Here is a 17,596-nt window from a genome sequence, read left to right as displayed (position 1 = left end):
GCACAGGAACAGCACTTCATTCGTACAACCAGACGTAAGCCGAAGTTGGAGGACGAGAAAATACATTTTGTAAGACCCTAACCCTTACTGGATTAGGAGCGGCGATGCCGGCATGCAGAATTCAGAACCACGCGCGTGAGCAGAGACAAAGGAACGTTTTCACGGCGACAAAGGGGTCAGCTGATGAAGACAACACACCAGTCCCAGGCGGGCGCGGTCCCAATACCGCAGTATGAGGATGTCTGACGCAGACACCGACGGACTGAATGGAGGAACAGACAAATCCGCAGTCTGGTGACAGTCATCACCCCTGCGGGCAGCGAGCGGGGCGGCAGACGGAAAATCCATGAAGAGACCAAGACTTGAGCAACACCGTCGATCGACTGGACCCGAGTGACATTTATAGGACCCTCTACCCAGCAGAAGCCGGGGACACTCGTCAAACGCGCGGTACGTACAGAAGGATCCGCTGTATTTCAGATAATACGGCGGCTGACATCAGAGGACAGCGTCTCCGAGCACAACGGAATGAACCTAGAAGGCAGACAGACAGACGTCTGGGAACAGAAAGACTTACTTGAAAATTTAACATGCTTCTGAACCACCATTCGTTAGAGAAAAAATTACAAAGGGCACCTGGGTGGCTCAGTGGGTTAAGCCGCTGCCTTCGGCTCAGGTCATGGTCTCGGGGTCCTGGGATCGAGTCCCGCATCGGGCTCTCTGCTCAGCGGGGAGCCTGCTTCCCTCTCTCTCTCTCTCTCTGCCTGCCTCTCTGCCTGCTTGTGGTCTCTCTCTGTCAAATAAATAAATAAAATCTTTAAAAAAAATATTTTAAATGAATGAACGAAAACATTGTATGTGCAAAACTGTTTTAAGTAAAGGAACGCGCAGAGAAAACTTACCACAAAACACTCACGTTAGGGAAGAAGAACGGCTCCTGTCGACGATCCAACAGAAGCACAGTAACCCCAGAGGGAGGAAAAGGAAGGAAATAACAAAGAGGAGCAAAAATCAATTAACTCAACGTTGGATAAACAGAGAAGATTGACGAAATCGAAATCTGGTCCTTTGAAACAATCAATAAACTTGGTAGATGTGTAGTCGGACCAGTCAAGTACGAAACGGAGAAAACCCAGAAATGTCAGCAGTGGGAGAGGCAGCCTCCGTGCCGACCGGACCGGCACGCCAGCACCACGCGGGGAGTGCCGCGGACGAGAGCTCGCGGCGAACGCCGCAGCCTTGACGCAGCGGGTAGGTCCCATGAAAACACCGAAGACCAAAGGTCTTACGAGACGCAGCAGAAGTCGGGCAGCACTGAACACGTAACCCGCGACACTGTGCCCCGCGACACTTGCTGTGACCCACGACACGTGATGGTGACACGTGGCCACCACGTGACGCTGTAACACTGGAGAAACTGTAGCTTCCGACCTTCCCGCAATGAAAATACCAGCCCAGAGGCTTCCCCGGTGAATTCTGCCAAAGAGTTAAGGGAAGAAGAGCATCAATTCTACACAAATTCTCTCAGAAAACAGAGGCGGAGAAGCTAATTCCCCGCCTGCTTCAAGACCTGCTCTGCAGTTACTGACAGGCAAGGCGGCCTGGCATCGCGAGAAGCAGGGACCCAGATCGCCAGGAACGGGTCGACCTCCGGCGGCGGCGTGACGTGTCAAGGTGACTCGGTCTCTTCAAGCAACGGCGGCCGACTGCTGGATGTCCGCGGATCCCCAGTCCCAAAGCCACAAAACTCACAATGAACTCCGCACGCATCAGTCAGACACAAAAGCTAAAACTTCAAACACAGGGCGCCCGGGTGGCTCAGTTAGTCAAGCGTCTGCCTTCAGCTCGGCTCGTGACCTCGGGGTCCGGGAGCGAGCCCCGTGTCGGGCTCCCTGCTCAGCCAGGGTCTGCTTCGTCATCGGCCCCTCCCGCATCCCATGCTCTCCCCCACCCTCAAAAGAATAAATAAAGTCTTCAAAAAAAAAAAAAAAACCTTCAAAAAACAATACTTCTGGGACTCTGTAGCAGGCGAGAACTTTGTAGGTGCGGTACAAAGAGCAGAAAGCCCAAAAGAAAACACTGATAACATCAAAACCTAAAAAACTTCAAAAAGACCATCAAGGAGAGCAAAGGCAGCACCAAGCCCGCCAGTCGGTCTTTCACGCGGCTGCGGCCCACGACCCCGGAACCCAGGAGCCAGGAGCCAGGACGGGCGGGGGCAGGCCCGAGCCCGGGGTGAGCACCGACCACCACAGGGGAGACGTACACGCGGCCCGCGAGCGCACGGGCATCCCCCCCAGGGACGGGCCGGCTGCCGCTGCAGGGACACCCCCACCCACACCGCCGGGGACCAGCCAAAGTCACACCTATGGCAGGAGCATGTGGGACTGCCATGGGGACGGAGCAAGACAGCCACTCCGGAAACCAGTCTGGTGGTTTCAGAGACATGAAGCGCTGTGTTCCCGGCCCCCCAGAGAGGGACAGCGTCTGCCGCGGCAGAGGTGAGCGATCGCAGACCCTCACTCAGCCAAAAGCCGCCCACCACGGAACTGTGCATTGAGGCGACAGGACGGAAACTAGGAGATGCCCAGTCCTGAGCGACGAAGGACACGCCACCGGACCCCGACAATGGAGTCCACGTGCCCACGGGTCCACAGAGGCCCACTCCGCGGTGGCACAAAGCAAGCCAGAAGCTGCCCTGGGCCGGGGCAGGCCAGGTGAGGGGCCCCTCCCCAAACTCCACCCCGGGGCACACCTCACATGTGGACGCGCCGCACGCTCGTGAGCTCCTCTCCGTGAAGCCGGGTCCCAGGCCCTACCTGCGGTGTGGATAAAGTAAAATAAAAAAAGTAAAATTGGCAGAATGTATCTAGCTTTTCCCCGGGAGTCCTCCTCCCTGCCCTCTGCTTCTACTGTGAGCAGAGATGACGGGACGCGGCTGAACCACCGAGTCAGAGTTCCTGTCCCAGGGGCACCTCTGCGCAGGTGCGCGGCGCCATCCACCCACAGCAGGAAGGGGACCTGAAGCCGCCGGTGCATCTGCCAAAGCCTTCCAGCCGCCAAGGGGCCCAGCTCCTCCGCAGCCCCAGTCCTGCCCTTCCTGTCCCGGCCCCAGGCAGCAGCCGCAGCCCCACCGGTGATGCTGGAGGAGGGGTGGGAGCGCAGAGACCCCCTGGAACCCAACACTGCCCCCGCCTGCCCGGCCGCATGCGCCAAGCGGACAGCAGGCTCTGCCCCACCGCGGCGGCTCCCGGGTGCGACAAATGGCTGGCGGAAGGGCTGGGCAGGAGAAGGCCAAGGGCGATACAGAGCCCCAGATGTGGATGAGCAAAGCAAGTCAGGGGACGTCTCAGCTGCCGAGCAGACAGGCCTGGGCGAAACCCAGCGCCCCAGTGCACGGGCGCTGCTGCCTGGGGGTGCAGGGCCAGATCCACGCGTGGGCAGGCTGCAGGGGATCCCCAGCGAGCAGCAGCACGCGCACCGGGGCCCATAACAGGGTAGCACCCCACGGCGCTCAACAGCTCCCGAAACGACAGTCGACGGCCACTCCCCCTGCGAGGGCAGGCTGACCCTCCAGGACCTCATGCGGAGGAAACGTCTGGAAAGCAATCGCAAAGCTGTGCGAGCCAGGGGCTGGGGGCTTGCTCCTGCTTTGTTCTTGACGCCCCAGGTGTCTTTTCTAGCCCCGGTTCAAAGACTAGGTGAAGAGGGAGAAACGGTCCTCAGAACCTACCGCCGGCACCCACCTACGACCGAGGAAGCACGCACAAAAGACAGGCCCGGCCCTAACTGCCAGAATCTGGGCTCAGCCTCCATTCTCCCCGCTTCCTGCCCGTGGCTGCAGCCGCCCCCACGCATCTCTGTGCCCCGCGGGCCCCACAGGGACTGCGCATGTCCGTGCGGCAGGCACCCGCTGGGCTCTCAGACACCGGGCTGACGCCCATCGACCCTCTACCCCACCGTGCAGACGAGGAGAAGTCATGGCCCGCAGAGCAACTCCCCCTGGAAAACAGCCACAGAAGGACCTCACGGGCTCCAGGCGACCTGCCCCCGAGCCACCACCTGCCCGTGCTGACGCCGCAGGGCTGGCCCAGCCTGGACCAGCAACAGAGCCCGGCCCTCCAGACCACAGCGCTGCCACCTGGTCACGCACTCAGCAGACAGGGTAGGAGCCGGGCTGGAGCAGGGCAGAGGCGACAAGCATCGGGCCACGGAGGACAAGGTGGCGGAACCACAGCCTTGGAAAGCTCGGATCTCAGGTGTGAGCGCAGGAGAAAATGCGGCTCTTCCCGCAGGTGCCGCTCCAGAGGCAGGAGGCAGACAACCGCGTCTTGTGGGCACCCAGCTCCCCACCCCACAGCCGGGCGCAAGCGGGCAGAGGCAAAGCCCAGGGGAGGCAAGAGCAGCCGCCGCGCCTCGATGTCCCCGCGCGGCCACGCCAGGGTGGGTGCGAAGGAGCAGGAGCCACCCCAAGAGCAGCGGCAGGAAGCTCCTGGGCGGAGGGACGGGGAGCAGCCACGGCAGGTCCCCACGTCCTGCCCGCCAGCCGGCGTGGGCAAGGGACTCACCTCGGGGCAGCTCCGGGCTGAAGCCCTCGGGGCACAGAGCCTGGCAGGAGAAGGTCCTGGCCACCGCCTGCTCCATGGGCGTGAGGGCCAGGGCCGGGGCCCCCGGGGCCGACGGCCGCGCGCCAGAGTTCAGCCAGTTTGCGCCCACTTGAGCTTGAGGTCCCCGAGGTCGCGGCGGCAGTAGCCCAGCGCGCTCACGGCATGCAGGATGCGGCTCCACGCGCGGTACCGGCGGGCGGGCTCGGCCTTCAGCAGCCCCGCGCGAACTGCAGCTGGTGGTGCTTGCTGACCTTGGCCACCAGCACCTCCGTCTCCTGCGGGCAGAAGTTGGGCTTCCTCTTCTTGGCACGCGTGGCACCGGGCCCCGCCAGCCGGCTGTGGACGCCGCTGGCAGAGTCCTTCCTCGGGCCGGCAGCGGGTGGCGAGGGCGGCTCCGGCATCCTACTGCCTTCAGGGGTGACCCCTGGCCCTGGAAAGGCACCGAAAGGCGGGTGTTTAAGGCCAGGGGCTGGTGGGGGGGCAGCCGTGGCTCCCAGGGCACCGCCTCCTCCTCTGTGGCTTCAGCTTCGGGCGTGGCTGCCTGCACCCAGCACCACCCCATCCCTGCAGGGTGTCCAGAGGCCCGGGTCCAAGTCCCCAGCCCTGAGACTGCCTCGGGCACCAGCCACCTTCCTGCCGAGCCGTGAGCGCACGGGCAAGTGGACGACGGGAGCAGGAGGGCAGGCAGATCGCCGTGGCCGCGGCCTCCACTCCCTCTGTGCGCCCACAGCCCCTCTCTCCTGCGCTCCTGGGGGTCCCTGGGCTGGGCCGGCACACAGCACCCAGCCTGCAGGCCTCTGCCCACCTCAGCAGCCAACCTGGGCCAGCCAGGGGGCAGGGGGACCCTCTATAAGGGCAGAAGAGGCAGCCCCCATGAGACAAAGGGTCTCCCGCATGCAAGGAAAGAGCGAGCCCCCGACACTGAGAGCCCCTGAGGGCAGAGGGATGTGTGAGCCCCTGGGGAGCACTCAGAGGGCGGCCTGTCTCCCCCAGGCCCCCTATCAACCGAAAGCCCAGCTCCTCGGAGGCCCACACGCCTCCCCTCCCTAATGCACATGCCAAGGACCCTGACGCTCCCTCACCCGCTCCCCCTGCGAGCAGCAGCCGGGCCCTGGAGTGAAGGGGCTGCAGGAACTCGCCCCACAGGCTGAGCCTCCTCCCTGGAGCCCAGGGGGCCCTTACCAGCACCAGCCATGACACGATGGCCCTCCCACCACGGGCCCAGCCACATCACACCGGCTGCCATCCTTGGGGGAGTGGAAGGTGAGTGGGGGTGAGGGGTGGGCCACCCAGAATCTGTGCTGCGGCTGTCCCCTGCTCCCCAGCTGACACACCCAGCTCCCGCCGGCCAGCCCTCCCCCCAGCACCTGGCATCTCCGGGTGGCCTTTCCCAGGTCCCCCCCAGACCCAGCACCCAAGTGGAAGTACCTTGCTTCCTCGCCATTGGGCCTCTGGGCGTGCCCGCCAACCCCAGATCACCTTCTCCATCCTTGCCCACACAGGGGTCCTGCGGGCTGCTCTCTGGAGACGGGCAGGGGAAATGGCGGATTCTGTACTCAGTCCAACATTTAGCGCACTCTACAGACCGCAAGGGACATCACAGTTACACCCTGCCTGCCCACACAGCAGCTCGGGGTGCTGCTGGCAAAGCAAGGCCCCACACGGGACAGCAGGTGCCCTGAGCCCTCCAAGTGTCCATGCCGAGAAGTCCACTTGGGCCAACCTCTTCCAAGAAACGCTCCCAGACGGCCACACCTTGGGCAACAGCCGCTTTGGCTGAAGACCAGCGGCAAATCCAGGACTTTAAATGTTCCCAATCTTAAAACCATGATCATTCTAAGAGGCCCAGACAAGGACAAAATCCCCGAGAGCAGGGCTGTAGGTGTGGCCCGCAGACCAGACCAAGCCTTCCACGGCTATCACCCATCGGCGACAAAAGACACATACAACCGGGTGGTAAGGACGTCGGGATTTTGGCGACGATGTGAAATCACCACGGCACCAACCTATTTATAAAACATCGTTCCAGGGCACAGTGAGAGTGAAAGTACAGACAAAACCCGTCCTTCCTGGCGCTAGGCTGCAGGGCTGAGGGGCGGCGGGGCGGCACTGGTCGGCCTCCTCCCCACGCGCACCCCCGATCAGCCTGCACAGGGGCGGACCCCAAGGACATTCTCATTGATTCAGAAACACGTCCTACACCCGTTTTGCCAGAATTTGTCAACCATAAGACACACCTCATAAAAACATCTCACCACCTCTGAAAGACGGACCTTTCAGCCCGTGGCCCCGGCCATCTGTGCGACCTTGTTTGCTCTGGAGCTCTCTGAAGGGCAGTTTCCGTGGAGTGAGCTCTAGGAGGTCACGGCTGAGCTGTCCAAGCACGCCCACAGCGGCCCTGAAGCCCAGGGGACATGGCCTGTCCCGGCCGGCCCCAGCACCCAGCTCCTGAGGCAGCTCCTTCTCGGAAAAGACCTTGGACTCGCATGTCCCAAGAGAATGGAGAACGGAGGACAGCTGTCCAGCTCATGCACTGCACGACAGGGATGGGAAGGACTGCCCCGAGTGATCCCCCCGGACCCCAAGTGGGGGGGGGAGAGGCCTCAAAAGGCCATCTCGGCCATCCTCTGCCTGCAGACAGCAGGGACCCAACGTGCACAGGCAGCCCACGGGGCTCCCGGCCAAAGCTGGGGGAGAAGGAAGGGCAGGGAGGCCAGCTTATTGGGGAGGGAGGTCCCCACGCCACAGCCAACTACAGCAAAGTGGGTTTCTGACTCCGACGACAAGAGCTCTCCTAGACATCCAGGGAGGCAGGCACGGACCTGGGCAGTCACAGCCCGGGAGAGAGAGGCCATGGCCGAGCCCCTATGTCAGATGTCTCTGGCGGGTCTGAGGGTCTGACCATGAGCCTCCAGGACAGGGACCATCTCCCAACAGGGCAAATCAGGGCAAATCCTGTCACTTGCCCTCTTCCCGAAGGGCTTGGTGGGGAGCCTGTGGGATGGGTCCTCCCCCCAGACAACCGCCGCCAGGCTCTCCTGCAGGCCCGGGAACTTGTCTAGACCAGTGTGAGAAGAGGCACAGCTGTCCAGGCACCTGGTGACCAGGGTCACCATCTGCTTCGGAGCCCCCAGAGCCCCTCCCGTGGGGAGCAGAGAGAAAGGGGACCAGCTGGCGGTGGCCCACGTCACTGCCCACATCACCACGCGATGACCTCCCCGTGCTGGCATCCGGTCACGGAAGCCCAGGCCCTGCCTACCTCCTCCTGGTTTCTCCACGTGGTCCAGACACCTGTGAAGGGGCCAGTCCAGTCCGCCCTCCAGAATCACATGACCCGAAAACTTTGGGGGAAGGTCAAACACAGACAATGAGAAAGAAACAATAAAGACCGTTTGCGGAGGTGGACACGGTGACCACAGGGGCGGGGTCTCGCACAGTCAGAAGACTGTGGACGCAGCTTCACTTTCCTTCATTCCACGCACCTGTCACCGTGTCCGGACGTGTGCAGAAGGCACCCAGCGACCTTCTACAGCTCTAGCTGACGCCCACGTCACAGCCGCCTCCCTCAGCCCAGTGGTGACCGCACTCCCGCGTTGTCGGCCCACACTGCCTTGATGACATCCTCGTGGCGCAGGACGAAGCGGGGCGGCCGGGGGAGGGGCAGCAGCGGTCCGGGAGCAGCCGACACCACACCCTCTCCTCCGGAGCAAACCAGCTCCGCGGGCTCACGGCCACCTTCAAGTCCGTCTGTCTGGGCAGCCGGTAGGCTCAGCCGGGTTTCCTATCTCTTCACAGGTCTGGCCATTTGGAGGAAGATTTTTAGGGTTTCCTTTGATTTACATGAGTTCTTTATGTGTTAGGAAACTGCCAGTTGGCTTTTTGCCATGTTTTTGCCGTGATCCTACTCCGAGGGATCACCCCGAGCCCCGTGTAATCAGCCACAGGCTCGCGTGTGCCCCGCGGTGCTTGGCACACAGCCGGTCCTGGGTGATGGCAGCGGCGCCTGCATAGACGGGGCTCTCCGCCTGGCCCCAGCGTCCTGCAGAGCGCCAGCCCACCGGTGAGAGCCTTCCCGCGTGTCCCCTGCAGAGGACGGGGTGGGGTGTCAGCAACAGCCGGGCCTCGATGACGGCCAACAATCAGGACCACGTAGGTCCTTTCCTGACGAAAACGCAATTAAGTAGAACTTGTTTTAAGAAACAACTAGAAAAAAAATGACACACGGTTGGAAACAATGAACTATGGTTCTAAATAAATCCGGGGGGGGGGGGAATAGTAAAATAAATAGATAAAAAACAAGTAATTCCCGAGTCAAAGAACAGATCGTATGGAAATAAGAAAACACAACCGAACTTTAAAAACGCCGCACACCCCTGAACGTCTGACAGCTGACGCAGTGGCCGCCCGCACACTTACAACCTCAAGAGTTTTTACTACAAAAGAGTAAAAACTGAAGATGAGTGACGTAAATTAACATCCAACTTGGGAGTCAGAAAAATAAAACAGCATCAACGCAAAGACAAGGGCGAGCGGAGAGCACCGCCAGCAGAACCCGAAGTCGGTTCTTCGGGAGACGTAGGAATGGCCAAGCCTCAATCGACACTGACTGTAAGAAGAGGAAACAGGGAAAGCACAAATGAGCGCTTTGAGAAATGAAACAGAGGATGTGACGCGGATAGCGGGACCGTTGACAAAGCAGCGGCACCACACGGGCGGGCCGTGCGCGGCCTCAGCCTTCGCGACCGCCCGTGCTCAGGCAGGAGCAGCGGAGCGGGGCAGGCAGAGCCGGGCCGGGCCCTCGGCCACACCACAGTCCTGCCCTGTCGACACCAGCGGCTTCTGTCCACCGTCAATTTCAATAAATCCGAGCCTTTTAGTGAAGCAGACACGTGTCTCAGAAAACAGTTTAGCAAAACTGACCCAAGAAGCAGCAGAGAGCCGGACAGTGCTGACGACGGGAGAAGTGCCAGTCAACAGGCACGCCGCGAGGGAAACGTGGTTTTAGAAGCCTGGACGGTTTCAGAGCAAAACCCCAGAAACACTTCAGGAACGTGCAGTCCCATCTTCCAGACGCCGTGTGGGACAGGAGCACCATGTCGCCCAGCGTCACAGAGGCTCCGGACAGTGCGGAAAGGCGGGAAGAAGAACGGACACATTGGGGGAGGAAAGAAATGCTGCTACGTACACACAACCCCGTCCAAACGCAATACCTGAGAGTCCCCAAATTCTGACAGTCCACGGGAGCGCAGCAAAACGGCACAACACAAAGCCAGCAGACAAACACCAGTGACACTCCCCAGGAAAACCATGGTTCCTTCCAGAAATAAACTTCTACAGAAAGAGAAACAAACGTCAAAACGCTGGAGGGGAATCTCGAGCGTCAGAGAGACTCGAAAGGCCGGTCAGTCGACTGCTGCACGCGGGTCTTCCACGGCCCGGCCACGCGCCACAGAGCCACCAAGCCCTCAGAGATGCCCGGATGCATGGGACGCTCTGGTTATGCACACACGGAGCCCCTCCCCCGCAGAGGCAGGGCACAGGTCGACGGGAGGCGTGCCGCATCTGGGACTGGCCACGGAATGACACGACGGCAGCCCGAGGTCACAGCCGCCGGACGGCCACAGCGGACTCCGGATGAGGTAGACGGGGCCGCTCTGGGCACCGCTGCTTCATCAAGTCTGCTTCCCTGTGTTGGAAACTGTCCACATTTAGGAAGTTTAAAAACAAGGCATTTAAAAATCAGAATCTCTGGACTATGCCTTTTAAAAAAAACCCATCGTCGCACACACGTACCGGCCACGAAGCTGTGGAGCGTGTAATGCCCGGAGTGGTACCTCTTCTAATAGCAAAAAATGTGGCGTTTTTTGTTCAACTTCATAAAGGACATACAAGGTCTTCATAACGAAAGTTGTAAAACTTTACTGAGGACCACGACAGAAGATCTGAGAGAGACACACGTGCCCGTGCACTGGAGCCCATGAACAGCACGGACGCCCGTCCTCGCCCCGTTCACGCCGCGGCGCACGGCAGCTGCAGCCCAAACCGCAAACCTGACGAGGGGATTCTGAAATGCGTGTTCTGAGCAAAGTGCCAAGCCCCCAAGGCCTGTCCGAGGGAAAACAAGTGGAGCCACTTGCTGTGAAGAACATCAGAAACCCTAACCCGGAAAATTAAGGCGAAACTTTGCACAGGAAGGGAAAAACTGACCAGGAGAACCTACACGGAAACGCCCTTCATCGCAGAGCTCCGACTCTGCGGGTCTGTAGGAAGGGGACGGCACTTTGAATAAACAGTCCCAGGACCGCGTGTGGTTGAGAGAGAGAAATATGGGGTCATGGTTCCGCCCTCCCTGCACGCCACCCCACAAACAAAGATCAAAGCCCGGTGACGGGGAGGACAGACCCACAGACGGACAACAGTCCCATCAGCGTCCGAGGAGAGTACACGAGACACCAGGGTCATCTCGTGTAGGATTCATCACACCGGACAGAGTCGCAGACCGGTCAGAAGAGATGGGCGTGCTCGAGTGAGTCACGAAGGAGCAGAGAACCCCGCTCCCCAGGAACTCTCTGGCAGGTGCCACGCTGAGAAGCCAACTGAAGAGACACAGAGCAAGCGGACAAGGGTTTCTCTTCCAAAGCACGTAAGGAAACCTGGCAAGTCAGTAAGATGATGGCAAATGAGAGTCCGCTGGAGGACAAATGGGTCCACGCCAGCGGTCGCCGCACGTATGAATGTAGATGAAAGCCCGAGGAGACCACGCCGGCCCTCGGGCTGCACACGTTCACCCTCCGACACCAGCCCCCACTCCATGGGTGAGCCCGGGGCGCCAAGGGCAGCCCAGGCAGTGCCAACAGCCCCCCACAGTGCCACAGGCCACACACGCTCAGTGGCCCTCACACGTGGACCAGAACAGGTGTCACGGAGCAGGAAAACAGAAGGGAACAGCGACTCATGGCATCAGGGACTCGGGAGCCGAACCAGCAAACGGCCAGTAAGACAGCAAGGTGTGGTGTGGGGACAAAGAGCCGGGTCAGCCAAACCCGAGAGAACAGCAAGGAAGCCCCCAACACGGCCCCCGGGGCAAGGGCATCTGGGCAGAGGGCAGGCAACGTAGCGCTGCTCTGCCCTGTGCCAGAAGCACGGCACCTCCCCGGCCCCACGAGCCTCGGTTTCCTCCTCTGTACTTGCAAAATGAAGGCCTGCACCGCACGGTCACTAGGGAGACCAGGCCAGGCCGTCCATCGGCTCTGACAGTGGCCAAGCCCCAGGCACCTCTAGAGCAGCTCGGTGCCCCCCGGCTTGGTGCCAGCAGAACCACAGACACCAGGTCTGGCCCCTCGGCAGGGCAGCCGCACCCAGAAAAGCCTCCCGTGCTGCTGACCTAGCCCAACACTCACAACCCCGTCCCAGCCAAGGCTGGGGTCACCCACCCCTAGCCACAGGCGACACGGGTGAGAAAGAACCGTCACGACGGCAGAGACCCGCCTACTGCCACCTGTCCCCCGCCCGCCGCCAGCACTGCCAGCCGCTGTCATTACCTAGGGGTCGACAGCCTTGTCTGCAGGGTCCCCCGAAAGGGTCACGGCTCCCCAGGCCACCACTGCCCGCGATGGATCCGTAGGACATCTTCTCACCGGGAGCAGGGCCGCCGCCTTCCCGCAGAGCTGGAGGAGATGAAACCCGGGTCGGGAGGGGGAGAGGAGTTAGCGCTCCGGTTCAGGTGCCCTCGGGCCCCTGCCCGCCCCACCACCAGCCCACGTAAATTCCTCCTCACCCCAGGCGGCCCCAGGCCCACATCTCAGCTCAGCTGGGCTCCTCCCGGGCCCAGGCAGTGGCCCACGGAGCCCCTTCAAGGTGCCGCCTTGTCCCACTGTCCCGTGTGGGGACAGGCACTGGGAATAATGTCTCGAAGCCTGTGGTGGTCCCCAGCAGAGCCGCAGGGCCCCGTGCTCACCCCTGCAGAAGCCCACCCCCACCGAGCTGAGAACCCGGGGCTTGAGCCACCTGCCCCCTCCTGCTCAGTCCTTCTGAGCCACACAAGACAGCAGGACGGCCACAGACAGGCTGCCGGGGCTGAAACCACCTTGACACTTGGTCCCTACGGAGCTGGGACGAGAGACTGACCGTCCCCGGCCTCAGGGTCCTCATCCGCAAAGCCAGGGTCATGAGAGGACCTGCCCCCGGGCCGGCCGTACAGAGCGGGTGACACACACTGATGGCGGGCACTCAGAAACCTCCGCCGGTCTCGGAGCCCGAGCACGAATGCAGCCGTCCCCGCCAGAGACGGCTCAGCATCCCACCCACCGGATCGCCTCCGCCGGGGACCCGCGGCTCCGGGATGGCGGGGAGGGGGACGTCTCCAGCCTGACAGGGGCCCCTGGGATCCTCCAGGGTCACTGGTCTCCTGGGTGTCCGCACGGGGCCACTGGGAGCACACGGACTCGCCCAGCATCTGCCCGACAGGCCACACGTTCCCGACGCCATGTGGCTGGTGCAGCGCTCCCAGCGGGCCGGGCGGGGCTCTCCGCACCTGCAAGCCCGGTTCCACTCGGCCCGGACCCAGGTGAGCTCGGGGGCGGCGCGAAGCAGGCCCAAGTCCCTGGGGTCGGTGGGACTAGGACTCACCCCGCGGCTAGGACTCACCCAAAACCCCAGAGAGCTATAGCTTACGTGGTGACATCTGCCAATATTCACTGCGTGGGAAATCGAAAAGAAGTTTTTAAGATACATTTACCACTCTGCCTCAAAGTGACAAGAAGCCCGTCACAGGTTAAACTGACGTCTTTGCGGACCAGAGCCGCATTCTCCCGGATGAAACCATTCGGTAGAAGAGCCAGAGCGTCTGATTCTTGGTGACTCTCTCGGTGGCTCGACAGATGTGCCGGTTCTCACGCCTGCTTCCGGTCGGCTTGAGGCGACGCTGGTCCGAGCGTAGGACAGAACCTGGCCGCACACAGGGGAGCTGTCTGCAGGGGCTGCTGCGGACCCGACAGGGACTTGGGGACCCCCAGGGATGCCCAGTCTGCACACTCTGGGGACCCCTGGGGAAAGCACATGGTTTTCCTTCCCACGGGTCCCAGGCACCCGCCTGCTCGCCAGCGCCTGACAGCCCGGGCCGCACTGGGAACACGTCAGATGCGGAGACAGAGCCCGGGACTCGTGGGGACGCAACATGGAGAAAGCAATCCCGGGAAGGACGGCGTAAAGGCGTAAGCACGCAGCGGGCACCCGGAGCCCAGGCACAGGCCCGCACGTCCCCACACGCCTCCCACAGGCTCACACTCCGTCCGCACAGAGACTGAAAGGAAGCCCCGCTGCTGGCTCACGTGCAGACGAGGACACTGAGGCACGAGGGATGGGGCACCCAAGGCCATGCAGCTGGCGGCCGGCAGAGAAGGGCTTGGGATCCAGCAGGGCGACCCTGGTGCCCGTGATCTCACTGCACGGCCCCTCTGAGGACGAGTCCAGGTCACCCAGCCCCTCGCCCCCACCCCGAGAGACAGGAGACGCTGCCCAACACCCAGCAGGCCGCTGTCGGCGCCCAGAAAACAAACACCCAGGCTCCGAGCAAGGGCATGGCGGGCGTGGAAGTGCAGAGCTCAGTGGAACGGGGCCGGGATGGCGTGGGGGACACCACCGAGGGAGCGGAAGGAAAGACGAACAGGCCAGGACCAACTGTGCTCCCACGTCCGGGGACAGCAACCATGGGGACACAAACACACCCAGGGAAGGGGACGCACGACCCAGAGCTCATGGCCGTGGAGCGGAGCGCTAGGATGGGGGAGGGGCCCACCCTGCGGGGCACACGGCCCACAAAGACTGCACCCAAAACCACGGTGGCCCCAAGCGGCGCAGAAGACGCTTCCAGACAGGGATCGGGCCCTTCCTGTCCTTCCAGGAGAGGACGCAGGCCATGCTCCACCCAGCACAGATGATCCAGGAACAGTCAGCCGGGACCGCCTGCTGCAGGAGCAAGGGAAGGCCCCGGGGCAGACGCTGTGCCGGAGCTGGGAGAGTGGCTGGCTGACGGAGTGGCAGAAGGTTCCAGAGAGACTCCCTCGGTGAGAGAGGGAAGACGGTGGCATCGGTGGCATAGGGACACGACCAGGCTCCAGGGAAACGCAGTGAGCGGGATGGGAGGACGATCCGGGTTCACCACGAGGTCCGGCCCCCGACAGCTATGTAGTTAGTCAGGAAAGGCCTCCGTTACCTGCCACGGGACGGTGCAGCCCGGAGGGATCCGGGGGCAGCAAGGGGCAGCGGATGAGCGTGCGTGTGCTCGGGTGTGCGTGCGCGTGTGCTCCAGCGTGTGGGTGCACATGGGCTCAGCCGCTGTGGGTGTGCGGGTTTGCACGTGCATGTGTGTGCGTGAGCGCGTGTGTGCGAGTGTGTGCATGAACGCACACGTCAGTCCTCACCCTGCACGTCGACACGCCACGCCTAACTTGCCCACCGGCAGCAGCAGTGACGGAGCTCGGGACCGAGGGCAGCACCTGGCATCCAGAGAGCTGCGGGCTCAGACGTCGCTAAGTCTGGGGAAGGAAAAAGGAACGGCTGCTTTGTGTCAAACGACCGTGTAGGGCTCATTTTTCCTCCAAACTTCAGACGTGATTCATCTTGACACACCAAAGCTTCATTCTAAGATTCCAATGAGACCGTCATCCAGAAAGAGGAGTCTGGAAGCCGAGCAGCGGGCTGTGGGGTGTCTGCCTTGAGCGGCTTGCACGGGCGGGGACGCAGCCCCCTCTCAGATATCTGCAGGGCGGCCCCAGAGTGGCCCTGTTGTCCTGGAGGGGCTACGAGGAGCCCAGGTGGGCACCTGGGAGGCCGGGGCACAACTCCGCAGATATACCCTGTGTCCACCGTGTCCAATGTGAACGAGGTGGCCTGGTCCTGGCCTTGAGGACATGAACGTTAGTTGGGAGTCAGCCAGAGTATCCGTGACGAGGGCTCAGACAGGAGGGTGCACGGACCTGGGGGGCCTGACAAGAACCCGGACGGGGCGGGTCTGGTAGCCCCCGAGGAAGCAGCTCAAACCACGTCTGCACAGAAGCAGGAAGGAGCTGGCCACCCCGCTTTGAAGGGAGTGGCACGGCACGGCTCTGGGGGATGGGAAGGCAGAACGCACACCGCGGTGACCAGCACCGACGGCAGGAAGTGACAGAGGCCAGGTGCACAGCGCTGGGGACTCTCCCAGCCCAAGAGGTCTCCGTGCGCCCAACACAGGAGGGCAGAAGAAAGGGACAGAGGGGCCGAGGCAGCTGCCCTCAGTGGCGTCCGGGCTTGGGAAGGGCAACGAATGGCTGGTCTACGGAGGCAGGAAGGAGAAAAGACGTCCAGCCGCCACCGTCTGACTTGCGATCCATTTTGCTGTGCCCGGAGCACATGTCCACGCTGTGCGGGAGATGGAGGTGGCCCACACCTGAGCCACGGAGAGGCACCCCAACTTGGGGAACAGAAACACGAAATGCCAGCGCCCAGCCTCTGCCTGCCGCCATGCACCCGGCCCAGCCGGCCACTCAGCACCCCGAGACCCGGAGGGACCCGGCAACGGCAGACAGCGAGGGGCCACAGGCTCACCCCCAGGCTCCCCAGGAGCCCCGTGCCTGGGCCGCTCCCGCCCACCCACCCACCCACAGCCAGTTCATGTCCCGGCTCCCCCACAGGCAAGGGCGGGCAGCAGGCAGAGCCAAATGAGAAGGGAGGGGGCAGCTGGACAAAGGCCGTTGGGGCCACCGGTGGCCCGGTTGGGCGGAAGCTGCATCAGGGCCCAGCTGGAGGGCAGGACTGATGCCGCCGGGCTGCAGTGCCCAGGAATAGCCCTGGACCGCCCCAGAGCGGTGGGCCAGAGGCCACAGGAACAAGGTCGGCTCCCAAGGAGGCCTCCCACCGCGCAGCTTCCTTGAGCCAGGCTGCCAGCCTCCTCCGGCCCTGTGTCCCCGGGGCTGGCGCCAGGCTCTTCCCCGGCCACCTCCCCACACCCCCCGCCAGCAGGAGCCTGGAAGGGGCCATTTGTCCTGGCGCGGCCCAAATCCTGCTCTTTGGGCAGCAGAGGAAGCAAAGGTGCCAGGGAACGCCCCAGCAACGCGGCCCTGCCCCCAGGACAAAGCCCCTCGGCCAGGAGAAGGTCAGACGGACAGCAGGACGCCACTGGACCCCGGTCAGGAGGGAGCACCCGGATACAGCTCTAGGCAGGGCTCCAGTGACCTGGACTCCGGGGCCAGCGCTGAGACAGAGCCGCTTCTGCCCCAGACGGGCTCCCAAGCAGGACACGCCCCTGCCTACAGCTTTCCTCCATCCGCCTGGGGCGCTTGGGGGCAGTGAATTCTGGAGACGAACGCTGAGCCTCGTAGCAGCAGACTCGGAACAGTATTTTCTAGACTGGGGCGCCCTAGAACAGGCCCTGCTCCCCGCAAGCTGAAGGGGACCCCAAAGATGGAAAGCAGGTATTTCCCGGGGGGTCCGTTTCTCATCCGTAACATGGGCACTGCCCAGCCCTCAGGGGAACATTGTCAAGAATGAATCAGTTCATCTTGGCCTTGGTCCAGCGGACCTGACCTGCACCGTGAAGGAGACGGCGCGAAATCAGCATCACACAGTGCCCTCGGGGGCCTCCTGCTCCAGCTGGGCGCACACAAGGAGGGGTGACGCGCCATCATGCGGACCTTCACCCCAAGTACCCTGCTTCAGTCCCACCCAGACCTCGCCTGCCGACAGCCCTGGGGACCTGGCCCTCGGCCTGCACTCTGGCCTGGGCTGCTGTCCTTCACCCGAGTCCTCCCTCCTCTCTGCCCGGCACCAACCCCAGGGCTCCCCCTCCCCCGCCTTTCCTCCCCACCCTTGCACACTCACAACCCTGGTGACCCCTGCTTTCATAGCACAACCTTGCCAGCTACCCTCCCGCCGTCTCAGCCAGCCCTAGACACACGGTGAGCCCCCTCGGGCCACAATGCCAGGCCACGGCCCCGACCACGGGCTTGTTCGCT

At 62.5% G+C, this 17,596-nt stretch overlaps 1 protein-coding gene across 1 annotated transcript in view; it reads right to left on the bottom strand.

Annotated features, from left to right (window-relative positions):
* Positions 1–17,596, bottom strand: part of TSNARE1 (t-SNARE domain containing 1) — a 90,549-nt gene that overhangs the window by 46,725 nt on the left and 26,228 nt on the right. The window contains 6 exon segments of the mRNA XM_046020542.1: positions 4,569–4,672; positions 4,674–4,712; positions 4,714–4,831; positions 4,834–5,037; positions 6,036–6,185; positions 12,149–12,274. Of these exon segments, the coding sequence (XP_045876498.1) occupies positions 4,569–4,672; positions 4,674–4,712; positions 4,714–4,831; positions 4,834–5,037; positions 6,036–6,185; positions 12,149–12,236 (703 nt within the window). The 5' untranslated portion in view covers positions 12,237–12,274.

Source organism: Meles meles, chromosome 1 (genome assembly GCF_922984935.1).
Source record: "Meles meles chromosome 1, mMelMel3.1 paternal haplotype, whole genome shotgun sequence".
In the NCBI taxonomy this organism is placed as follows: domain Eukaryota; kingdom Metazoa; phylum Chordata; class Mammalia; order Carnivora; family Mustelidae; genus Meles; species Meles meles.
Note: the sequence above shows the minus strand (reverse complement) of the source record. Positions and strands in the feature narration are given on the sequence as shown.